At 40.7% G+C, this 26,446-nt stretch overlaps 1 protein-coding gene across 1 annotated transcript; it reads right to left on the bottom strand.

Annotated features, from left to right (window-relative positions):
* Nucleotides 1–790: 790 nt before the first annotated feature.
* LOC118421973 (laminin-like protein epi-1) lies at nt 791–25,425 on the bottom strand. The gene is made up of 34 exons (XM_035829476.1): nt 25,410–25,425; nt 24,468–24,623; nt 23,834–23,946; nt 23,044–23,259; nt 22,469–22,603; nt 21,903–22,002; nt 21,351–21,454; nt 20,976–21,147; nt 19,981–20,127; nt 19,276–19,531; nt 18,637–18,773; nt 17,890–18,109; nt 16,872–17,112; nt 16,305–16,433; nt 15,375–15,491; nt 14,755–14,974; nt 14,186–14,352; nt 13,364–13,535; nt 12,848–13,041; nt 12,301–12,394; nt 11,674–11,799; nt 11,380–11,406; nt 11,105–11,199; nt 10,653–10,814; nt 9,849–10,005; nt 8,038–8,339; nt 7,412–7,591; nt 6,043–6,216; nt 5,582–5,731; nt 4,749–4,879; nt 3,041–3,182; nt 2,494–2,670; nt 2,070–2,235; nt 791–1,091 (listed from the first exon to the last, which is right to left on the bottom strand). Exons 1-34 carry the CDS (start codon nt 25,423–25,425, stop codon nt 949–951), a joined length of 5,238 nt encoding a protein of 1,745 aa, XP_035685369.1. The 3' UTR covers nt 791–948.
* Between the last annotated feature and the right edge of the window lie 1,021 nt (nt 25,426–26,446).

Genomic DNA, 26,446 nt, shown 5'->3' on the forward strand with positions numbered 1-26,446 from the left:
TTTACATACTGCATAGACATATAATTTACAAACTTTTGTAACATTATCTACAAACTTAATATTAACTACAGACGTACAAGTTAAATTAAACAGCTTTGGCTCAATCAGATTCACATTTTATTGCACAAAAGATAAGTTTGTTTGATATATGATCCAATTTGCAATATCACGTTAAATGCAATTTTTATAGTCACTGTGGTACCATCATATCATGTATGCATTATATGTAAACGTCATGTCTATCTTATTTACAAAAGGCAGCAAAAACCTATGCCAGCCTTAGTAACGTTAATAAAGAAATACAATTGATATATTTTCCGAATGTGTTTTTTATCACTTTCTTTCTTACAATGAGCAGCATAAACACTGAAATGCCGAATTTCAGTTAACACTAATGGCACATTCATAACATTATCAGCACCATTAATGATCATCAACCACTCGTAATACAATGTATATTTACAAACATTCATCTATAGATTTCTTATGTATTCTTTTCTTAATTTTCTATACTTTTTTATACTCAATAAATGTTTTTTGTCTAGCTCAGGGGTTGCTACACTGTGTGCAGCCTCGAAGCTGGTACTGAGAGTCCAACTGCACCGGTACCCTTTAATTAGCAGAATTTCCTCGACTTTTATTCATTTTCTGTATATTATGTATACCCGAGGGTTCAGGGGCTGCTACACTGCTGTGCTGTCGGGCCAAATGCCTGGAAGCTGGCGACGAGGGAGTCCAGCTGCCCCTCTAAAATAATCCCCCCTTTTCATTTTCTGTATAATTTGTACTTTTGTATACCCCTGAGAGCTTAGGGGCTGCTACACTGCTGTGCTGTCGGGTCTGCTGCCTCAAAGCTGGCGATGAGAGAGTCCAGTTTCCCCTCTAGTCAGCAAAGTTCCGTTGATTTTTATTCATTTTCTGTATACTTTGGGTATTCGCTCTGAGAGCTTAGGGGTTGCTACACTGCTGTGCTGTCGGGTCCGCTGCCTCAAAGCTGGCGATGAGAGAGTCCAGCTGCCCCTCCAGAGCTACCATCTCCGCCTCCAAGTCCTCCATCTCCTGCTGCCCGGCGATGTACACATCCAGCAGGTCTGCAAGGCAGAGAGAAACAGTCAGCATCAGAAGCTATCACAAACTTTATATCTTTTAAGATCATCATCATTTCTAGTAGTACTTTGCAAATGAAATTCTTGAAGATTATTCTAGATCATGTGCTCCAGATCCTCCATCTCCTGCTGCCTGGCAATGTACACATCCAGTAGGTCTGGATGGTAGAGAAAAAGGACCGAAATGAATGACAATGACAATGAAGTTTATTGCATATTCATGCCCCATTGGGGCTAAGTGCAGTCAGTTTGATATGAAAGGTATTAAACGAAAAGGTATAAATATACTATAGTTTACATGCTTCTCTCTTCTTAAAACATGTGTAGACGAACTTACAGAGATTTTCAAGTATATTGAATGAATGGACAACTCAAATCATGTCTCTCGTGATTATGTATTTTGTACCATGTATGTAAAATTGTGTATATAGACTTTTAAGACTCATTAGGACTTTACACTGTATTCTGTCATAAGCGTTGTCCGACCCTTGCTTCTTCCCTCATGACCACAGTAAAAATGACCGCCAGGCCGATCTGAGCTTTCATGAGTAAACAAAGGTTCAAACAACCATCAACTAAATTTGGATGAAAATGTGTTACAGGTAATAAAGTCTGCACCATTGTTAAAGCTTACCATCATAGAGTTTCTCCTTATGCTTAACCTTGCAAAAGTGGAACTTATTAATGACTAAATACCATGAACCGTAGTCCCCTGTTCATCCACAGTAAGTCCAATGGTCTGAAAATGGACTTACTCAGGGAGGATTGAAGATGGACTTTGTTTATTATCTGAAGTGAAGGATTTACTCTGGATAGTAGCCCATCAAAACTCAGACATTAAAAGCCAACAGATATGGCAAAATGTGGTAGGCTTACTGGTTACCTGCTACAAAAATTAATGTCTTTGTTTGTATGTTTTATATACATTAAATTTACAGAGAACAGTGATCTATTTCCATGTACCTTGTATCTCGGCCACCTGTTCTAGTGAGGCCATCTCACCAACAAGAGCAGCAGCCTCGTTCCCCTGCAGTTCCAACGCCTCCCGCTGGAGGGCCTCACTGTCAGACACTAAGGCACTGGCTTGAGACTGTGCAGCAGTCAGTTCCTGTTTGGTGTCTGTTATTATCTGAAAATGAGCATACCCGTGTCTCTGGTTAATGAGTTAAAATGGACTCACTTTCGCACTCATCCATTGTTTGATTATACTGCTGCTGGGATACCTGATGCAGTTGTAAAATGAATTGAGAAAATACTATTTTGAAAATTCTGGATTCAGCTTAAGCACTCAAGTCAAGGGACTGAGAAAAATGGTTGCTGATGACAGGTGCTAACATACCTGTGTGTTTGACTGTAAGACATTGTGAGTGATATGCGCTGTGCTTACCTGTGTGTTAGATGCTGAGACATCGTGAATGCCCTGTGCTGTATTAGCCAGTTGCAGGACGCCCTGTCTCCCCTGCAGGAAGCACTGCTGTAGCCTGCCCACCTCCCCTCTCACCAGGAGCACGTCAGAAAGGACAGTGCTGGCCTGGCCATGGGAGGTCTGGGCTGTCCTCATAACCTGTGGATGAGGAGAAATGCTGCATTAACAGGTTACTGAATGTCTGGACTGTCTGCAAAACCTGAGAATAAAGGAGTAGGTTTTTATAAGTTTTATATGGTTCTGGACTAGCCACGGGAGGACTGAGCTTTCCACAAAACCTGAGAAGAAAGGAGTGGGTTTTTGTAAATTTTAATTTGGTGTTGGCCTGGTCATGATAGGTCTCGGCTGTCTACAAAACCTCAGAGAATAAAAACATATGTTTTCATTTCAATTTGCCACAAGATGTGCATGTTCAGGTCTATTTGAAATTATACTAAAATTCAGGAAGTCCTCCAAATTTGTAAAAAAAATCATCAAACTAAACTCAACTAAAGCCACATTATCTCACCTGTGCTGTGATGTTATGTATCTCCTGTCTATCTGCCTCCACAGTCTGCAGGGATGTCCTGATGTTCTGCCTGGTGTTGTTACTGTCCATCAGGGACGTCTCTATCTGCTGAACCAGGGCCAGAGCTCTTCCTGCTTCCTCCCTGCAAATAAGTAGTTTTTATAGAATGACTGTCCTGCCATTACCTAAAATTGCATTGGATTGTTAGTGCTCAAGAAGGGCACTGGACTACAGCCGGAAAGCATGCAAGATTGAGACTACTTAGGGCAGCCATGGTGGTTTGGGTGGCAGAGGTGGAGAGGCACTTGACAGAAGTCAAGTCAAGTCTAATGACTGCTGTCTAACCTTATTAGTATGTCAAATGAAGTCCAAATCCAATACTGTGGTGTATAGGATAGCATCCATCTCTGTTTCTACAGCCTTAGGGCCACTCAGTTGTACAAGCACTACTAGTCCAGAGATAATGGTGTGTGTTGTGCTCTGCTAGTTTCTTTCAAATGAGTACTGTCAGTGCTGTAGCATTTCTAACGTCTTTCAAAATTTGGTAGATATAAACTTCAGGTTTGGGATAAAAACACCTACCTACAGCATGCAAGGACACCAATAATATTTATTACCTCCATGAAATGTCATGGAGGTTATATTTTACCCAGCGTTTGTCTGTCTGTCTGTGTGTGTGTGTGTAAACAAGATAACTCAAGAACGGCTGGATGGATTGGTTTCATACTTGGTATGTTGGTAGGGTGTGATGAAAGCTGGAAATGATTAGATTTTGGGACACCTAGCGGCTCCCCTTGGTACTGCAGCGCAACTTCCGGTTTTGCTATCTCGGTGTTCTGAACATGCTATGGTCACGAGTTTTGAGTATTAGATAGCTCTTGTGTTCAGGAAAAAATGACATAAGTTTGGGCCCCCTAGCGTCTAGTTTTGGGATAGCAGGGGCATTTTTGTAAAAAACTTCTGAAGACGATAACTCAAGAAGGGAACAACGGATTTGCATGATTTTTGGTATGTAGGTACCTTAGACAATGTTGTACAAGATAAAATACTAATTATGCAAAATTGGAATACATTTGCATAATTAATGAGAACATTCTATCATAGCAGTTTTTTCAATGTATCTCTTGTCCCGGACGTGATATGGTCGAGACATTTGGGTGGTAGAGAGCTCTTAGCGTCATGACAAAGTGGGGCTAGTTTCATTCCCCTAACATTTAATTGTGGAACTGCAGGAGTGTTTTTGTCAAGACACTCCAAAGAGGATAACTGCAGAAAGGAACGACGGATTGCCTGCATTTTAGGTATGTAGGTAGCTTGGGCAAAGATGTTCATAATGATATGCATCTTATGCAAATGAGGGCTTAATTTGCATAATTAATGAGAAAATTGTATAATTCCATTGTTTGCAATAACTGGGCTTCAATAAATGTAACACTTGTTAATTATGATAGGTGGAATATAAGCAGATACCAAATATGGTAATGAGGAACTTATTTGCATAATTTATGTAAAAATTGCAAAACCGCTTTATGATTAATAATGGGAATTTTATAATTGTGACGTGTACGTTAGTCAATGACGAACAACACCATGCATAAATTATGTTAATGTGTTAATCAATTGCATGAAATTTACGAAAGCTCTAAATTTTCATGGAGGTATGAGGTCGCCGAACTCTAGTTTATTTATGAATCTCGTTAAAACTTACTCAGCAGCCTGTGTGACATTACGGAGAGCCTGTGCCGTCTGAAGCCCCTCCTGGGCCCCCTGCAGTGTCCTGTTGACCAGCTCCTCTGCAACTGTCGTGCTATTGATCTGGCTGGAAATGTTCACCATGTCCTGTAGCACAAAACAGGAGGAAAAGTAGAAGTTTAGGCCACACTAAGTTGATTTGTTGGTTCTCGGATTTGTTTAAATGAAAATATAGCAAGCAGACATCATGAAAGCAATGCCAATGGGCAGGGAGGAAAACTTGAATATGAATAAATTCACTTCATAAATTGAGTGCACCAAGGGATAAACCTGGTCCTCAAACTTTGTTTTCATTGTGTTTTTTTCGAGTTAAACATATTTGTTTGTTTAAAGTCCGAGAACAAACAAATTGAATTGTTGTGGCCTTATCATCTAGCATGATGAATCTGATATTGTAAGGCTTATGGTCAGGTGCAAACTTCTTAAAACTGTTATTGTTTAAATCAACAACAGAAAACAGTTGAGGATATGGAAATCAAATTGGGACCATGGCTTCTACATAATGTGCTATTCTTCACATAGCACAAAAAGATATGGAAACAGTGATGTCAATTAAAATGAATACAAGACCGCCAGTTAAGAATTATATGTTGGAATCAGGGCTTTAGATTCTTAGATCAGTTTAGGATAATAAAACCAAAACTTGACAAAAGTGATTAGGATAATAAGGAAAATCCAGTGCTGTACCATCTAAGCAAATTTTTACACACAAGATAATTTGAGTCCTGCAGTACACAATGTAGAAGTCCACTACATTAATTGGATAGGACAGAAGTAGCAGTATAATACCTGCAGCTGTCGTATTGACATGTTGAGTGTGCTATTGGCAAGGTCTCCAGCTTCTGAGGTCTTGTTGTTGACCTCTTCCAACAACTGTCCCAGCATGGTTACCTGCGCCAGGGCACTGGTCATGTTGCTTAGTGAAGCACCAGCAAACATCTGAAGGAAGAATTGATATTCATTTAACTATTATTAAGAAACATAAAGTGCAACTTCAAGTAAGGTCAACTACTTTGCATACTTAAAATATAAGACGTTTATTAAGAAAGACGTCTAAACTGAGAGGTTTGAGGCTTTTGTATATCTCCAAAAGCATACCTCAAGTTTTCTTCTGGAGGAGGCAGCTGTGAGAGCCACAAAAGGCACTAAAATAACAGGTATACTTAAGAAAATGGCAAACTTCATGAATCATTTTTAACACCCATTGACAAAAAACATTGAAAACTTTGCCAGTATCCATTTATATTTACCTGATATTCCTGTGCTTTGTTAAGTGTGGCCAGTGCCTCCATGTGAACAGCAGAACTGTTGAGCTGTGTTTGGTTGATCAGCCTGTCCAGCTCTGCTGCACTCCTCACTAGTTCCTCAGCCTGCACCAGAGACTGCTGCACTGTCAGGTTCCCTTCCTGAACTTCCTGGAGAAGCTTGAAGAAACAAAAGATCAAAATCATGTTAATCTTTTAATTAGATATACATATGGGGTAGTAGGAAGGAAGGTCAAGTTCGAAAATTGTCAACCTGGCATCATCTTACAGTACTACTAACAGCAGGCTTGTACATGATTATATAATAGGCTTTAAAATGTATTTATAAGCACCAGAAAATAGAGATGAAATTGGTAGCTTAACCAGGTAATACATTTATTCTGCATAAATGCTTGCAGAGATCTAATTTCACAGAAATGTAGTTCTTGCAGTGGTTTTGCCTTAATGTGGCCAAACCAAGGCGGTTAAGGTGGGCAGAAGCACAATTATTACGTAAAAAGTTAGTCCAGTCTGCTATCTTCTTCTTCTTTCGTACTGCCTAGCCTCAATTTTTGAGATTATTGGCAGACTACGCATGGGTAAATTACAATACAAGTGACCAGTACAAATAGACATGGGAAAATAAAGGAAAAATGCTAGGGGAAATGAAAACAAACTGATTTTCTGTGTGCAAAAGACAGGACAGGTGAATTTAGTGGGTTAATAGAACACATATTTACATATATACAAGACGTGTGGGGGTGGCTCAATGCAGCAGGGTCCTCCCCAGCTCAGTTTTGAACTGGGAGAGAGACCCCGCCTCCGCCACACCAGGCTCAAGTTCATTCCACTCTCTGATGGTACGAGGGAAGAACGAGAGCCTGTAGTAGTTGTTCCTGCACGCGGTGGCCTGCAATGTTTGTGAGTGATTGGTGCGGCGGGAGCATCGAGCCACCGGGACAAGCATGGTCGTGTGAGGTACGTACATGATGTTGTTGATAATTTTGTACATGGTGACCTGGCGGGCAATCTTCCTTCTGAGTTCGAGGGACTGCCAACCAAGGTTGTGAAGCATGTTGGTAACTGAGCTTGTGCGTCTGTAGTCATTAAGTACATATCGGGCAGCTCTTCGTTGCACCATCTCTAGGCTACTCACCTGGGCCTTGGTGTGAGGGTCCCAAACACTACAGCCGTACTCGAGACATGGTCTAACCAGAGCCATATAGGCTCTCTCTTTGGCCGCAGTGCTTGATATCCGCAGGCAGCGTCGCAACATACCTAATGTCCTGTTAGCTTTTGATGTAGTTTTTTCAACGTGTTTGCCCCAGGTCAAGTTGGAAGACATATGAAGGCCAAGATATTTGGTTGAACTTACCTTGGTCAGGGGGTGTTGGTGGAGGGAGTAGGGGAATGTTATCGGGTTTCTGGAGGCTGGGACCGACATTACTTCGCATTTGGACGGATTAAAGGCCATAAGCCACATCTTCTCCCATGAACAGATGTTATTAATGTCGTGCTGGAGTTTTTCACAATCATTCTTTGTCTTCACACTCATCTGCAAAATACAATCATCAGCAAAGAGACGAACTTTTGCATGTGCAGCATGTGATGAGAGATCATTTATGTAAGCTAAAAACAGTATTGGCCCCAAAACTGTTCCCTGGGGAACACCAGAGGTTACAGGTACAGGATCAGAGCGCTCTCCGTCTAACACTACAGTCTGTGAACGGCCCTGAAGGAAGCTCTGTATCCAGTTTAAGGTTTTGCCTGTAATTCCATAAAACTGTAGTTTGTGTATCAGCCGTAAGTGAGGGACCTTGTCAAATGCTTTTGCAAAGTCCATGATTATAAGATCAGTCTGAATCCCATTTTCCCTGTTATGTGCCACGTCGTCCGTAAGTGACAAGAGTTGAGATTCACATGACCTACTATGCCTAAACCCGTGTTGAAGATCATAGAGAATGTTGTTGGAGTCAAAGTGATTCATGAAAGTATATTTACCTTGGATACATTAGTAGCTAGCACAGTAAACTGTTCCAATAGTGTTGCAGCAGTTTCATTCAGCCTCTCCAACTGTTCCACATTCTGCTGCACCTCTGTGGTGTAGTTCTCTGCTGTGATGACCAAAGTTTCCTGGACCAGGCTCTCTGATTCCTGCAGAGTTTGGTTGATGTGTGAGATGTTGTTCTCCAGTCCGTACAGCACAGCCAGGCTGGCGTTCAGGTCTTGTTGAATCTGGTTGATGTTCTGCCAGGTGATGTTTGCTGTGGTGGTTCTGTTGGCTATGCCAACTTTCACTGAGTCTACAGAGAGAGAAAGTTCAGAGAAAATTGTTCAATGATAATATCGGGTGTATTTTGCAGCCAGTAGGTACCCAAAGTGTGGGTAATGAGGCTGTTTAACGTGGTCGAGGCACCTCCTTGAGCACGGGACCCCCGTTTTACGTCCCTCCCGGAAGGCGATTTCGTGGAAAGCTTCATGAGGCTACAGAAATCCGGACGTCCTAGGTTGTTTCCCCATCCGAGTACTGTCCGGACCGCGCCTTGCATAACTTACGAGATCGAGGGATCGGTTGACAAGCAAGTTGCATATTTGCACATCTTGACACTGACACCAATCTGACTTGGATAAGATTAAGAGGAAAGATTTTACTAGAAACTAACATAGCCCAAGGACCAATGTAATGTCTTGGTGCACTCAGCTTCATGCAATGAAGACAATCATTTCAAAAAATTTCCTCTCTGCCGACTGCTTTTATGATATCCTCTTGTTAGATTTTCACCATAAATGTCTGTACCAATATGATGCATTATCATATCAATATGTCTCAAATTGCTGAAGTTGAATCAAAATAATAGCTTCAGATATTTATTAAGCACAACCTACTTACTATAAAAATTCAGCATATTGCAGTACAAGCAAACAATTTGCAACATTGTCACTTACCAATTGCATCCGCTGGTATCCAAAACAAGCAGCAAGCAAAGAATAGCATTTAAAACAAAATGAGCAGCAGATAGCATACTTGCAGCTGCAATAGCTGCAGATACTACTTAGTTTAAAAAGGCAAGCAGATACATCCTCTATTGATTTGTAAAAGCAATACAGAGAGCATCAAATTAGCGTTAGAATAATTGTAAGAGTTAGCACTGTAGCGCTGACGAGGTGCTGAAATGCCATCCGTTAGAGTTTTAGGACACTACCTGCAACTCCATGAAGGAAAAAGCCAGACTGGGCATCTTGTCATTTGGCTTTGACTACAGTCAAAGTGGACCAGAAGGTAATGAGAGGATGTTGGTAAAGCTAAGGGCACAACCCGCCGTACGTGCAAATACATGCTGTCTATGTGCCAAAATGTGGGCAATCTTTTGGGATACGTAAAGTTAAGTGGTAAGTACCACGGTAATCCGTACAAACTCATAGGGCATCCGACAGAGTTTGAAGCACGCAGACACGCCATAGAACTTTACGTGCAGGCAAAAATTTGTATGCTATCGGGCTGCGGATTCGCCCCCTGTATGTGCCAGTACGGGGGATGCGCCTACCCTGTACAGACTGAACATTTTCAGAAATACGTAGCGAACGTGGCCTCGCAAAAAAACGTACGGACAAATTGCACGTACGGCAGGTTGTGCCCTTAGCTTAAGGGTGTAATCTTGCATTCATCATATCCTGTAGCTACCTTAATTCTCCTAACATGCTGAATATTTTCCAAGCCCTTTTTAGTACTTATATCATATAATGTCACTTTTGAAAGTATAAACCCTCATATTCCTAGTCCTCTAAACATAATGATGATAAATCATATTTACCTAAGAGGGAGCCAGTGCTCTCAGGGCTGATAACCTGTCCATCCATGACTACAGTTCCATCAAACTCTGAAAGGTCCTCAAGTTGCTTGTCAAGATCAGCCTGGGTTGAGTTGAGTCTTGCCAGATGGGATTCCAGTTCTGCAGAAATATCTCTTATCTAGATGTAAGAGGTGGACAGAGATTAAATATGAAATCAAAAAGATATTGTGAAGCTTTTTCTTTCTTGGAAATTAAAGAATGGCTACAAATGTCTCAAGTGGCAATGGAAACAACCTTGAGCATTTTTGAGAAAAAACAAACCTTTTACACTTGCTTGAAAATGTTATGTCCCTGTCCACAGTGGTACAAACCAAAATTGACCAAGTAAAATGTGTTGTACTATTTATTTATTTATTTGCCAATGATACAACTCATTACACGGATCTGCCTAGGCAGCTTTGGGCTGGTAGCGGCAGATCCACAGAGATACAGACGAACATACATCATCGGTCGACGTGATCGCACATGTTCGCACATGTTTACACACGACGGGGTTATACCGCCCCTTGTGGGGTGACATACCCTTTCATATGCGCCAGGTCTCCCGTCCGGGTGAATGATGTAAATCACCGTGAGCCGAAGCTAGGTACTCATTTTCACCTGAGTATAGTGAGGAAAGCCGTGTAAAGTGCCTTTCCCAAGGGCACAAGATCGGTAACACTTTCTAAATTTCCAAAGAGGATGCCACAATCTACCTCCACTAGGATGCAACCAAATTGGTGAAAAGGGAAAATTGTCGATCTCAGAAAGATGTGGAGAACCTACCTGTTCATACAGCATGTTGAGCTCCCTGATGTTCCTCCCATCCACTATCTCCTCCTGTAACACCCCTGTCACGTTCTGCAGGGTTCTGTTCAGCTGGGTCAGAATCTGTCGGACCTCCTCTACTGACATGTTTCCATACTGGCCCCACAGGGCTTGGATCTCCTGAAATAAGGTACAGAAGTTATAGATAGTTACAGAAATTATGTGTACTGATATTTATTTTTGTTCAGCTGGGTCAGAATCTGCTGGGTGTCCTCAACAGACATGGTTGGGCCATACTGGCCCCACAGGCCTTGGATCTCCTGAAAATAACAGTACTGTAGTTAGGAAGTCACACAAAAACCTGTTTCTGTTCCCATACTGGCTTGTACATTTATTTCATCCACAACACCATCTGAAGTAATTTTTGTCCCTAAGCCACTCAGACTTGGCTATCCTAAATGATCCCTTACCTCAAAAGTAGTGTTCAGCTCTTCTGTGATGTTGAGGATTCTTAAGACGGAGGCGTTGAAGCATGGAGGACAGACAGTGCAGTTGGGGAAGTCTCCTGTAAAGTTAACAAAAATGTTAAAGTTTCACAAATGAGACTGTTGCTAGATTCAGCTAATATATGCCTATTTCCATATCATAGCAGATTGTGACTAGAGTATCTGTGTATGATAAGTCAAGGGACTAGGTAGGTAGGATAGGTATGATAAGTTGGACAAATGTATAGTCTGTCACTCACCCAGGTTATTGCTGTTAATCCTTCCAGCTGAAAGCATGTGGTGTGTTTAGAGGAAAGCATTTAATGTGAGTGTAGAGCATCTCCAGACTGAGTGTGATACAGATGCAGGTTCTTTTGTTTTAAACACATGGAAACAGTCAGCTTTTGAACCATGTTCGAAATATGCAACTTTGTGACATTGCAAATGCTATACGTTACCTTGAGTACTAAAACATTCTGAAAACAAGAATCCAAAAAGACATAGCTATAAGTTAAAGCGTTAACTAAAGATATCAACATGATTGACTTTCTTACCTTCAAATCCAAAGTCACATTGGTCGCATTTCTGACCTCTGACCCCACTCCTGCAGTCACATTGACCTGACCTAGGGTCACAGGTCATGTTCCCATTCACAGTACCCAGGCTGCTGCAGTTGCATGCTGTAGAGGGAAAATACACAATGTAATGTCATCTTAAACAAAAAAAGGACAAAAATTAAAACAGACAGAATCAGCCATAGAAATGCTGATATTAATTAGTACAGTGTCACAGAAACAAACAAAATGTTACACAGCAGGGGTCCCCAAGATCAATCTTGACCTTTATTTTGCTAAAACCTACATGCACACACAAACCAAAAATCATCAGAACCAATTTGGAGGGTCAGAAGATATTGGTGACCACAAATTTGCCAACGCAGACACAGTAACACAAACAAACAAAACGATACCACCATTTTTCATGAAGGTAAATGAACAATCATATACAGTATTACTAAACAAATTCATGCACATGTAACTAAACAATACCAAGCACTTGTGGCCTTAGTTGTACTTTAAGGATAGAGAATGGGACTTGATGTTCTGTCTCGTCTACCTCATGGATAATGTCTACTTCTTGCCTTATCTTGATGTACAAAACAGTACAGTAGCAGTACTTACTGACACACTCCTGGTCCTGATTGTGGTAGTATCCAGTCTCACATTTATCACACTGCATCCCTACAGCATGGTCTGTGCAGCTACAGGCACCAGTCTGCAGGGAAAGTGCAATTTCAGTCAACTCTTGTTCATTAATCCAAAAATAACCTAGCAGTAAAATCACCCTTAAAAGCACAAATAGTGAAATTCAGTTACAAAGGGAAAAAAAGAAAGATGGTAAAAATAAGCTACAAACTTTCCAGGGAAAGAAATGTAAGAGTCAGGCCTTATTAGCAGAAAACATCAGAAGGATTATGTATACATGCGTATGCATAACTTGCTGTGATATTGTTAATGTTCATGGTGGTTTATGTTTGCACTTTTAAAGTGACGCTTCAACACAAACTTGAAACCACTTTGAACATTTCGCCTGCAAGGCAGTTTCATTTAGAGAAAGCACAAAGATTCCATAATTTTGCAAAGTTAAGTCCCCTTAAACCTTTCCTTTGTTTCTGTATTACTTTGCCAAAACCTTAAGTATGAATAATGAAAATAGAGTCATCCTCACCGTTAGGTCACACTGTGGACTGACAGCCCCAGGCTGGTGGCAGCTGCAGGGGGTGCAGCCCTCGGTGCTGAAATTCCAGCTATTGGGCACACACACGTCACACTGTCTTCCTGTGATGTTAGGCTGGCAGGCACACTGGCCTGTAGTATAGTCACAAGTGGGGCTGAGACTCCCTGTATTGTTGCAGTTACACTCTGAAATGAGATAATAGGAAAACTCATGAAATCCCAGCTGTTGAGCTCACACACATCATACTGTCTGTATCATTGTACACCCAGTTTCTCTGGAAGTAATACAGCCATCTTCAAGTTTTCAACCATGCTCTCAGTGTTTTCAAGATATCCGGATGCTAGATTTAATCTAAAATGAGAACAAAGGGAACAAGATTCTGTGGCCTATAGCCCATGCCATGACCAATATTACCAGTTCTTCAGCATGACATCTTACAAATTCTCAAATTATGCATTTTATCCTAATTGTATGTCTCTCCAAATAACCTATTAAACTCTAACTCACCTGTGCAGTTGTTCCCCATGCCAGGCATGACCAGTCCATACCACCCGTCCGCACACCTCTCACAGTGGTCCCCTCCCGTGTTGTTGGTACAGTTGGTACACTGCCCGCTCACACTGTCACACACAGGGGGGCTGTCTGTACAATTACAGGGTAGGCACGCTCCATTCAGGTTCTACAGCACAAAGCAAGTATTTTTTTACAGTAACTGCATTTAGGAACTGAAGATTGTTGTACAAAACTATCTTGACATGCTTTAAGTTTGTTAGATTGTAGGTCTAGTGTTACAGCCTCAAAGTACATTACATTGAAGTACAACTGTTACATACCAGAGGTCATAGTTTCAAACTTAAAGTCCCACGAGCTAAGAACAGATTTAGAGGTGATTTGTTACCACAGCTTGTGGCTGAAGCTAACACTGTAACACTGTTAAGGTCAGATTGGATCATCACTGGGAGAATAACAGGTACAAGAACAGTTACTCCTTAGAACTAAGACCAAGAATTTACAAGCCTGAATGCCTTCCTTCCCAAAGACAGAATTCAGACATTCAGCATTGCATTTTAAATAATACAACTTATTATATAATGGCTAACATTTAGGAATATGTGTAATAGACCTTAGTAATTATAAGATTAAACCACAGATACTGTAACTTTATACTTCTAGTTTTGTGTCTCAATCTCAAAACCTTAGTCTGTACAGGAGCATTTCAGATAAAAACATGATAAAGACATTTTTGGAATGCTTAGAACAATAAGAAACTCTTCAATAGCAAAAGTCAAACATTGTCATTTAGCAACAAACAGAGATACATCTGCTCACTGTAGCATTATGTGGTTGTCCATAGAACCCCTGTGCACAGTGCTGACAGTTGTTCCCTACATGGTTCCCTGTACAGTTCTTACAGGTGCCGTTCCCATCACACGTCTCAGCAAAGTAGTTGGTGTCAAACCCGACTAGACCAGGACACTCACACGGCTGGCACGAGTCTGGAATACACAAATTGTGGTTAAATTTCAGAATAAGGAGTTCTTTATTTTAAACAACAATACTTTTATTTCAACCAACATTTTAGCGACTGTCTGTCACCTTCTTCAGGGTAATGCTGACTGGTTCACATTGCAGCAGCTATAGGTGATACTGCTTACAGATATGGTCACAAACATAATTAAAGTACATACATAAAAGTATATAGTTACATAATTAAAGAGATTATGTTTATGCAGTGTTTACAATGCAGCCCCAGATGTAAAGGAGCATAATATATGCATCACAGTTGTCAAGAAACAGTTAAATAACGGGGGAAAAATTTTCATACACTTGTAATAAGAATTATGCATTCCCAAACGTGAGTCGAAATCACCTCATCATCATTTCATAATTGCATCTACCTGCATTTCCTAACATAGCATCACCATAGAAGCCGTCCACACACAGCTCACAGTGGTCTCCTGTGGTGTTGTGTGTGCAGCTGCACACCCCTGTGTCAACATGGCACGGCCCAGCCTCGTGACCGTTACAGTCGCAGGGAACACACGGGGTCAGGGGGTCACCGATGAGACCGGGGACCTCTCGTGTGTAGCCTGGTGCACACTCCTCACAGAACTGACCCTGGGGCATGGGACAAGAACAGAGAATTGAAGGCAATATGTTGAAAGAAACTAGTCACTTCTAGCATATCTCTCATAGTCTTTCAGTTGGCCAGGGACACTATTATATAAAAGACAATCTCAACCTGTTTTATCTCCGCATTCTTATTGGTCCTGAAAACAGTAAAGAAATACAATGTGTAGGTCTACATGATTAACTAACTTTGCTCCCTTAAAATTTGTAAATCTTGTTCAAGACTTCCCCTCACCAATAGAGTTTGTTTTATGTTGAACTTGATGTTTTTACATCTGAGAGCAAAGAAATTAGTGAAAATATGAGGTGTAACAGTGAATAGCAGGTGTATATGTCAAAAGTCAAAGGTTAACAACAATGAAGTTATGATCATTGTAACCAACATTACCTGGTATCCCTCAGGACAGGAGCATTCCTCTATGGTATTGAGATCAGGTCCTGTGGAAGGGTCTGTGGTTCCATAGTCCATGCGCACATAGTAAAGGTCTACAGCTTCTCCTGGGGTCTGGAAAACATAATGTGGAGTTGGAATTAAGTACTGGCAGTTATATTGTAGCCCATAGCTCCAACATCTCTATATATAGGCCCATACTTCAATATTCCAGGGAGAAAGGAGCATGGAGTGTGTCAATCCCCCATATGCATTAAACATGGCTCTCTCTCTCTATATATATATATGAAAATATATCAAAGAAGGTTTAGACATTAGAAATTCCTCAAATGATTGTAAAAGCTTCCAATGACTGTAAGAAACTTATCCCAATAAAAAAAAAATGTTACTACAACTCCTGTATTAGTTAGATAAGCCTGAAGTTAAAGCTATAGATTAACTGTAGTTATGTAGATGCCATACTTTGTACCCTGTACAACTGTTGCGCAATAGAGTTATTTATATTATTTATATAGTTCCCGGCCCGTACTATGATATTGACAATTCAGAGCAAAGATTTGGCTGTATAGTCACCTGAGAACACACAAACCAAGCAACCCAGCTGTATGATGGACGAAAAAGCAATCTGATGTACAATAAATAGAAAAGGTTACTTTTCCTAGAACCTGCAAATTATTACATGTGATATGATAGGGGGAATGGGTGCCAGTCTGTTTTGTGGACCTTACCCATTTTGTCCTGCTGGCAGTAACCTCTTCATCTTCTTTTTTCGATACAGGACAATCAATATGCCTCGTGGCACATCAACGTCCTGGGAACCTCAATCAAATAAAGGAAGCAACTCGACTATGATAATGCCCTGCAATCACTTTTGAACTTTGAAAAGTTTCAAAATCAAGAATTTTAAAATATCATAGTCCTACTCACTGTGGTGTACTTTGCCCTGATGAGAATCTGTGTGACATTAGAGAGGACTGTGACGATGTCCGCTTTACTGGCTCGCCGTCCATGACTGATGTTACCCATAAACCACTGCTCATCCTCGTGGAATTTGAACTGCAGAGAATAATCAACATGGTTACTGCAGCTCATCTTACATGATATACTACTGTACACAACTTTGTTCCAAGATCAGAACAGAGCAATGTGACTGGGAGGGAAGGTACTAAGAAGGAATAACAACAAAATATTTTGTGACAAGCAGCAAAAAACTGCATACCAGTGATAAAGAACTTTGTGCCAAGGTTACATAACAAGGTTGACAGAAATAAAAGAATGGAATGATACCATTAGAAAATACTGTTGAACCCAAAACAAAACAAAAATAATTGACTGTCCTTAACAAAGCATTAAACATAATCATCATACAACAGCAGACATTCCTGAATATTATATTTTAATATAGCATGAAGGCAAACCTTCATTTTGTGATATTGTGATAATGTAAGTGCAACTTGAAATTTGATGTGAGAAACAGTCAGACATCAACGTTACCTCATAAGTTGTTCTGTCGAGCCCAGGGTTGTAGGGAAGACTGGTGACCAGTGGTTCAGCCCTGTACCATCCCCTGATGACCACATCATCCCTGGGTGTGTCCGTCTGATTCTGTACAGACGTCTGGCTTAACGTAAACACGAAACTCTGCAGATACGCAGACCTCTTATCGCCCAGGTACTCGTCTGGAGCACTGAGGTACAGATCACTGGAGTTTACATCTTCCACACGCAGAACGATTCTGGGGCAAGAGATAGGATAGTTACTTTGTTAGAAGATTTTTGCGCAGTGTATTTTATGGCTAGAACAATTTTGATAATGTATTTCCAACATTTTAGAAATTATGTAGGAGGGGGTTCATAAGGAAATTTTGGTTGCTTGGAAATTTACTGACATTGTCATTTGATACATCAGTAAAATGCAATCAATCTGTTTTTAAATCAGCAGGAAATTTCTGAGTCACGAGGAAGGATAGTGTTAGAAGTTTATGACTAGGTATAAAATTTCAGGCCTAATGTTTGCCTGTTCTGTAGTACATTTGAAAATATTGGTTTCCTATCAATTTACTGAAATTATAACAACTAGTAGTATAATTATGATTCATGAAATTGCAGTTTGCATCAAACCTTGTGACAAAAACTTCCTTTGCAAACTCACAAATCAATACTTCATCACTTGAGAAATTATCTTAGACGCCATTTTTCTTCATACTTTATCAAACTAAAGTGGAAAAATGGCATGATTATTGCCCTCTAAGACAACTGTTTCCAACACATATATGGTTTGACATGCAGGGAGCTTTTTTCACATGCCTAGGCAAAGGTCTATCAAATATCTACTTCTGACAACCAGTATCTATAGGCAAAATTATAAAAAAAAGCACAGCCATGCGAGGAAGCCCCTGCCATGTAAGCCTTGGTGAAGCAGGGTGTTGAGCACCCCCCCTCTCATCACCCCCCTCCACGAAGGCCTAACATTGACAGGTGCACAGGGGGTCACATACTGGGGCTGAAACAACCTCTCCAGAATCCGGTAGTCCTCCCGGACAGGCACGGTGCCCCCCTCCCCATCAACCGCCTGCCAGCGACTCTCGTTGATGCCGCTGCCGTCCAGGAGCGACCAAGAGTTGGTGATGCTGCTCTGGTACCATCCGGTGCTATTGGAGCAGTTGGAGGAATGGTTGGAACAAAAACAGGACAGGCAGCCATCGCTGGTCCAGTTTCCCAAGCCATAATACCCTATTGGAAAAAATAAATGATATCAATCTTTATTCCACTGTCCAGTAGTGACCAGATGTTGCTGATGCTGGCCTGGATGATGCCATCCAGAGCTGCTGGAGAAGTTTTGAGGAGTGGTTGGAACAGAAACAGGAAATTGCCGTAGTACCCTGTGGGAAACAACCGTTGTCCATACACTATCAGTCATAGTTTTAGAACAGACAAATATCATGTAATTGTGCTGATTGCTATGTCATTGTTGCCATGATACATTGTACTGTGTACATTATATTGTACATGGCTGAAGCAATTACGTTCATTCACTCATTTTATGCTATGAGACCTTTCATACATAAGTTTTGCTTTTTTACACAAAAGCAATAAGTAACTCATGGTTTTGAGATGTGCTTCTTAGCTTCATTATAATTTTGAAGTACCCACATGCATATCAACTTTGACTTCTCCAAGTGTATCTTTTCCTATTTTCATAAAGCTTGCTGAATTTGACACTAGAGCTATTATATAAACACAAGAAGTTAAAAGATGACCTGGCTTGCAGGTGCCACACTTGTCCCCCTGTGTGGCATTCCTACAGTGGCATGTTCCGTTACCATGGCAACCCTCCAGGCTACCATATCGGTTACACTCACAGGGCGTGCACCCCTCGTCAGTAAGTCCATAGTAGCTGGAACAAGAAAGACACACTCAGGCAATGTGCTTTGTCTCCTGAACGGAATAGTACAATTTTGTGCACATGCCTGTAAGTAGTAACATATTAGGTAAATGTGATCGGCATTCATCAATTAGATATCATTCAGCTTTACAGTCTTGGGTCATTCTAGGCTATTTTCTTCATAGATTATCATGTTTGGACATTTTTTGGTTGAAAGTGGTACCATCAAGTAAGCATTTTGAAACTACCAGCTTTCGTGACACAATAAGGACTGTTTTAGAATTAAAACAAAACTTACAGTACAATGACTATTACATTACGTAGCTTGACATTAATTTCATGATTGTTGCAAGACAAGAAATAACATTTCAAAGCTTAACAACAATACTCTTTATGATCTTAAAAGTATAATGACTAGTATATAGTAGATTGAAATTTTATTTCATGATTGTTTGATGCAAGACAAGAAATGACATAAACATTAACAACAATACTAAAGATCTGCAATACTTACTCTTCCATACACTCTGTACAGGTCGTCCCACCAACCCAAGGCTTACATGGGCACTGCCCCTCATCACTGCAGGAGTTGTTATATGAGTAGGTTAGGTTACAGGTGCAGGGCTGACACCCCTGTCCTGTCTGTAGGCCGTAGTGCTCATCTGCGCACGAGTCACACTTGGGGGGCAGCACGTTGGCATGGCAACGACACGCCCCTGTCACAGGGTCACATGACTGAGCCACGGAGCCTGATTGGTTGCAGTCACATGCTGGAGAGTAGGAAAGAAAAGGTCCTTAAGAATGTCTATTTTTACTAAAAAAAAAAGGAAATTCTATATGAGTGGAGGACTTAAGAGTGTGAAAGTTACAGATCTCTGGATACCTGTCCTCGGTGCTGAATCAGATAACAACAACGCATTTCTAAGTTTTGGGTGGACATATGAATCACATTATGGAGTAAATAATGATTTCAGTATGTACAATTAATGAGATTTGAAAAAGTATTTCAGCAGCTAAGGTTGTTGCATATCAGAAAACAATCTGTTCTCAGGCATTGTGAAGAAAACATTTATAGCTAGCAGTCATGATGAAGAAAAAGAGAATCAACAAAAAAATAGTGTGGTCTAAACTTCATCCTTGTTTTGTATCTAAAATAAAGTATCACTTCCCAGAATGGAAAGAAAGACAAGTACTGTAAAGCTATTTACATGACACATACCTGTGCAGCCCTCTCCTGTTGCTATCCCATAGGTGTAGGCAGCACACATGTCACAGTCCCTCCCCACTACCCCAGGCAGGCAGACACACTGTCCACCGAGGGGGGAGCAGGTCGTTCCATTGGCTCCAGGGGAGGTACAGCTACATTCTGTCAGGACAAGATTAAGCACAGTATAAGAGACCTTACAAGAAGGTTTGGGCTTCAATGATAAAAATGTCAGAAAAGCGGAAAAAAAGCCAAGAGTCAATTGAAATCAATTTCACATCTCATAGTTTTACCTATTCATTCTTTAATTTTACACCTACTGACATGGAAATCAATAACAATTCATTCTTAGCATGAAAGTTCATTTGTGTTGGTAAATGAAATTATGGAAAAAATTTGGGGTAAGTCCCAATCAAACTCAGTGTTGGTAAGGTAAAGTTTAGTTTTTACCATTATATAACATTAACAATTCATTTTGTACACACTTCCAAATCAAACAACTTACCAAGCAAGCAATTAAGCAACTGACCAAGCAAGCAAGCAAGCAACCGACCAAGCAAGCAAGCACCTGACCAAGCAAGCAACCGACCAAGCAAGCAAGCAAGAAACAGACCAAGCAAGCAAGCAACCAAGCAAGCAAGCAAGCAAGCAAGCAATCAACTAACTAACCAGCCAACCAATCAACCAACTAACCAGCCAACAAAGCAATCAACCAACCAACCAACCAACCAACCAACCAACCAACCAACCAACCAACCAACCATGCAACCAACCAACCAACCAACCAACCAACCAACCAACCAACCAACCAACCATGCAACCAACCAACCAACCAACCAACCAACCAACCAACCAACCAACCAACCAACCAACCAACCAACCAACCAACCATCCAAACACACATTCTCAAACACACAAACGCTATACAAACATATGCACGACCTCTTCCCAGATATGGAATATCTGATATCAAATATGGATATAGCTGATATCAAAAGTATGATACAAACCTTGGACCCCGTAGACCTCTGCAGTGACAGCATTCCCCCACAGCTGGCAGTCTGCAGAGGTCTGCAGTGTGACGGATGCTGCTGCAGTCCAGCAGTCTGTCAGGGTCTGCTGTTCCTCAGGAGAGGCTGTCTGATACACTGAGGTCTCGTTCAGATCAGGTAACAGCACCAGCTACAGAGATTAACAGTGCAAGTTGTTAACACAGATTGAAGAATTATGCAGCACCAGCTATAGCGGTACAAAATTGAAAACTGTGAGAGGTTACCTTTACTATCAGCCTACTACTGATTAAGCAATACAACATAAAAACATTAAACCTCATTGACATTACAGGATAAAACGTTAGTCCATGACTAAATGAATTATCAACTTACAGAGTCCAGTAACAGCCCCTCTGTCCCATTGCTATTGCCTGTGTAGATGGAGATGGTGTGCTCCACTCCTGCCTCCAGCTGGGCATATGTTGCAATCACAGATCCTGGAAAGGAGATACAATATTTTTTTAAGACAAGTTTTGCTTTTATTATAGAAGTTTTGCAGAGATACAGCACCAGGAAAAATCATCTAAATGCAGAAAATTCACATGTAGCTTCACTGCTTGATGTCTCAATGTTTAAAGAGAAAAATTGTCTGCCTACATTTTACAGAAATATATCATTACAAAGCTTGTGTGATGTCCCTGGTATCAAACTTATCATCATTGTAAACTCATGGAACAAGCACAAGGCCTGCTTACAACGAGTGAGTCACCAAAAAAGTTGCCCAAAGTATCCAATCAAAGCTTCAGCATTCTGAGACCAACTTGTCATTGCCTATTGTGTAACTCTTTGATGTCTTCTGCCTATAGTGTGTAGACAGCAGTGGTCTTCGCAATAAGTCTTATTGTTATAGTAACCAGTTGAGTTTTCATAGAGAATTAGTCCTACCTCCTTCTCCAAAGGCAGGCAGACTTGTTCTGGTGCTGTTGTCATGGCAACCCTGCTGATGGGATGGACTCACACAGACGTAGTCTCCAGAAAATTCACTCTGCAAGAAAGACACTTTAGTCACAATTGAGTTGCATCAGATTGAAATCATCTTGTACGCTAGATGTATCTTTCATCATCCTCTACTTCATCGTAAGATACAAACAGAACCTTATAAGGAGAGGAAAGGAGTCAAACATTGTTTCCTTCATAAAAATCAATGTACAATTACACTGTCGGTAAGCAGATCATGCATAATTTTGCCCACCACCCATTGGACCAAATCAGTGTTTTTCTTTGATTCTAGGAAAATTTTAAAGGAATATTTGCAAGATTTAAAAAAAGTGGGGATGGGAGGAAAAATTCCCTCTGGCATATTCACTAGTAAACACTGTGTGAACCAAGGTGTTAACCTGTTTTTCAGGTTCTTTCTGATTCTTGATTTTTTTTAGAGTCTAGCAAGATACAAGTCTCAGAACTAACAAATTGGATTGGTTAGGCTTGGCAAGATAGACTGAGTTACTTACATTGTATCTCAGTACCACAGCATACGAGTGAGTAGCCGGTACAGTGATGTTGAAGTAGATGTTAGTTTGAACAGGAACACGAAGGTAACCACTGCCTGTTACTCGGGTAGAGTCCAACTCAACTATGGAGGAATTCTGTAGGTGTGCAAAAAAAGAAGAACAGAACAGATTTAAATGAACTAACATCACGATGTAAGAATTTGTCACAAAACATTTGTGACAAAACATTGGAGAAATACACTTTTACAAACACAATTCTCAAAAATCTTCTATCTGTATCGACTTTGTTTAACATCTTACTTGATTACAGAAATAAAAATTCACATAAAACATCTTTGTTCCCTTTCCCTACTACCGTACAATTTCTCTTGGTCTAGTCTCTGCTCCTGATATTTTCATCATGGGATCGTGCAAACTTGGAGACATTCAGGTGCATTCCACTGAAATTCTGTTCATTACCTGAAACTGTGTGTACCAAGCTATAGACTTCCCCTCAGACTGTTTCTTGTTGATATTCAATCTATTATCTTATCAAAATCTGAGAACCCCAAAAAATGACATCAGTGTTGCTCTACCTGTGCCTCTGCTACCACTTCTGCCTCATACAGCAAGTTGTCCAAAAATGGCACAAAGAACCCCTCCTCAGCAACACTACAGGTCTTTCCCGTCATCTGTGGTCTGCACTCGCAGTGTCCTGTACTGTTGCACTGTGGGCTGACCGATCCTCCAGGGTCACACTCACACAGGGTGCAGCCTGCGGGGTTGTCTGCAGTCAGGTTGTACGACCCCTCCTAGCAGAAGAGAATAGTATTTCACATTATAGTTGAGCCAGTCATTCAGCACCAAGGTCAGGTATCATTGCTTTGGACACAGTATTACAACATCTACATTTACCCCACCTAGCAGAGAAGGATGGTATTACAGGTCATAGTTGAGATGGTAGCCATTCAGCACCAAGGACATGTAACATTGTTTCAGAGGACACATACTTGCAGTAACTGTAACTACAGTATCTAGTTGAATGCATTAACTCCACCTAGCTGAGGAGGAAAGTATTACAGATTGGTAAGAGGCAGAACTAAGCCACATGATTGCCACTCAGGGCCAAGAGCATGTTATCTTGTTTCAAAAGACTATCTATCACTATTGCTAGACTTTACAGATTTTCTTTAGTCAGGTTGTATGACAGCAAGGGGGATTAATATTAAGGTATTACAGGTTGTTAAGTGGCATGGCTGAACAACATGTATACAAATTAACAACCATTTAGCACCAAGGACATGTAAGGTTATTTCAAAATCCAAAAGCTGTACACAAAGAAAAAAAAAAGTGACTACAAATTGAATACCCGTGGGAACACCTTACCTTGCACCTGTCACACCTGTCCCCCTCGGTGTTGTCCTTACACACACAGTTCCCAGTCAGCTGATCACACAGGTTGGAGCTGTTAAATGTGCCGGCTGCATCACAGTCACAGGCTGAGGACGGAAATAAAAACGTCAGTCAATATATCATAGTATTTCTTACTATCATAATGTTAAAATTATTGTATATAACCTTAAAAAGTCACTGTGCTGTTATTGTATGAAGTTTTTTTTATATCTAAAGAAGCAAAGTTTAACATTAAATTGTAAGTCTTTATATAAGACTGCTTAGCAGCTTGCTGCTGCTACTGATGATAATATACAACTGCACCCTTGCCCTCCTAGTTAATTTAAACTTGGATCAACCAGTTTAAAGTACTTCAAAGCCCGATAAAATATCAAACCAATAGGAACAGAATCTGATGTAAACACACACCAAGACACCCTAAACACAGAAAGAGGTAAAAAAAGGACCGGTAATGTCCTTTAGAACTTTGCTGTGTGATTCGTTCATGACAAATGTCCTCATGCAGAAGTTTAAAATACCCAAATTTAAGGCGATTGTAAGTTTCTTCCAGGCCCTTCTGCTGGCAGCTAATTGATGATTATCATTTTCTATAGTCCACCAGAGTTACCTTGGCAACCCTGAGGGTTGTCCGCAGTCAGGTTCCAGAAGCCGACCTTACAGGTGTCGCAGGTGCGACCAAACACCTGTTCCTTACAGGTGCACTGGCCTGTGGTGTTGTCACACGTGCCGTTGTTGGTTATTCCTGATGTTGTACAGTTGCAGGCTAGAAGGAAAAAAGAATAATTCAGGTTGCGATCTTTATGAAAATGAAAGGCAGGCACTATTCACAGTTTCTACAGTTGTTCCTTACAGGTGCACTGGCCTGTGATGTTGTCCTAATTTGTGTGCCCATAACCACTATCTCTATAATCTACCACAGACTGTCAGCTTCACATAAATACTAGTACATAAAGCCAAGTTGTAATCTATGTCGACTCTTACAGAATGTCAGATACTGCATTTTAGATTTAGTCTTTAAGTTCTGAACACTATTTTTCATAGGTTCAAAAACAAAGAAATAAAATCAGTCTGCCCATATACCACTATCTCCGTAATCTTATTACCACAGACAGTCAGGTTGACATTAATACAGTTTGTATATAAAGCATAAAGTTGTAATCTGTGTCAACTCTTGCAGAATGTCAGATACTGTATTTCAGATTGTTCTTCAATTTCTGAACACCATTTTTCAGGTCCAAGAACAAAGAAATAAAATTGCTCTGCCCTTACCACTATCTCTTTGACCTTAATGCTGTCAGTTTTACATATTAGATACATATATAAAGCCAAGTTCTAATCTGCGTCAACGCTAAGAAGATTACAAAGCAAAGCCACAGTAAGTAACCAAATAATTCTGTACAAGATGCCAGGCATTCCGGGCCATGATGGAATAATACCCTCCATAGACAATAAGTGCAGATTTATGAAATGTAACAGAAACAAGGGAAACAAGGAAATTATGTGTTGTGGTCCTAAAATTAAAATAATTATTTATGACAGTTGAACAGACTTTCTCCTCTGACCATGTTTTCATGTTGGCCTTCAAGTTCTGAAAACTATTTATCATATAGTTCCAAGAACAAAGAAATAAAATCAGTCTGCCCTTATACCACTATCCCTTTAATCCCACCACTGTCTGATGTTCACATAAATATAATGCCAAGTTCTAATCTGCGTCAACGCTAAGAAGATTACAAAACAAAGCCACGGTAAGTAACCAAATATTCTGTACGAGATGCCAGACATTCCGGGCCATGATGGAATAATACCCTCCACAGACAATAAGTGCTGTAGACAGGAGTAACCCCCCGATAATGGGTAACCCTAACCTCGTTAATAATTCAGAAGCAGAGCGCTACACAGGGAGGTGTACAGAGCAGCACGGCCTATTATCCACCTGTGGGAGGTGACACGCCTTTGTTCGTGTCACGCGAAGCGGTAATAATCTGCGCTGCGGCACAGGTGACACATTCCTCCGGACAAAAACGGTGATCAGTAGGTGGTGAGTACCACAGGGAAAGCCTGCACCGCTATATCGTGTACCCAGCCTTTTTACATCAATAGGAAGTTTGCAAAGCTCTAAGCTTGGATGTTTCCCCGTGTCTTCTATGAAAACAGATGAAACATTCCTTGGGACAAAAACAGTGATCAGTAGGCAGTGAGTACCACAGACCACAGGAGAAGCCTGGACCGCTACGTCGTGTACCCAGCCTTTTTACATCAATAGGAAGTTTGGAAAGCTGTAAGCTTGGATGTTTCTTCTATAGAAAGACGTGACAGCTGATTTGAAAGAAGAGGCAACTGAAAGAAAGGTAAGGTACAAAGGACAAGACATTTAGGTTTTGGGTTGTGTTGAACAAATGTAATTCTGCTTTTCACAATATTACAATTACACCTAAAACAGGTGACAACACATTTTGATGAAAAGGCAAAGTACAGGTCATTTACCTTGTTTTGTTGTGTGAAAAATACCAAATGTTTTCTTCCAGTTATGTTTTACCGACCATGTTATGATGAGAGGATTTGGTAATTGAGTCAAACATGGGA

Source organism: Branchiostoma floridae, chromosome 8 (assembly GCF_000003815.2).
Source record: "Branchiostoma floridae strain S238N-H82 chromosome 8, Bfl_VNyyK, whole genome shotgun sequence".
In the NCBI taxonomy this organism is placed as follows: domain Eukaryota; kingdom Metazoa; phylum Chordata; class Leptocardii; order Amphioxiformes; family Branchiostomatidae; genus Branchiostoma; species Branchiostoma floridae.

Excerpts from the sequence above, each read along its gene's own strand:
- LOC118421973 (XM_035829476.1), bottom strand. Across the intron at positions 21,148-21,350 it reads AGGGGCTGTTACTGGACTCT|CTGGTGCTGTTACCTGATCT; the intron begins GTAAGTTGATAA and ends TAATCTCTGTAG. Across the intron at positions 11,800-12,300 it reads TCAGGACCAGGAGTGTGTCA|CATGCAACTGCAGCAGCCTG; the intron begins GTAAGTACTGCT and ends TTCCCTCTACAG.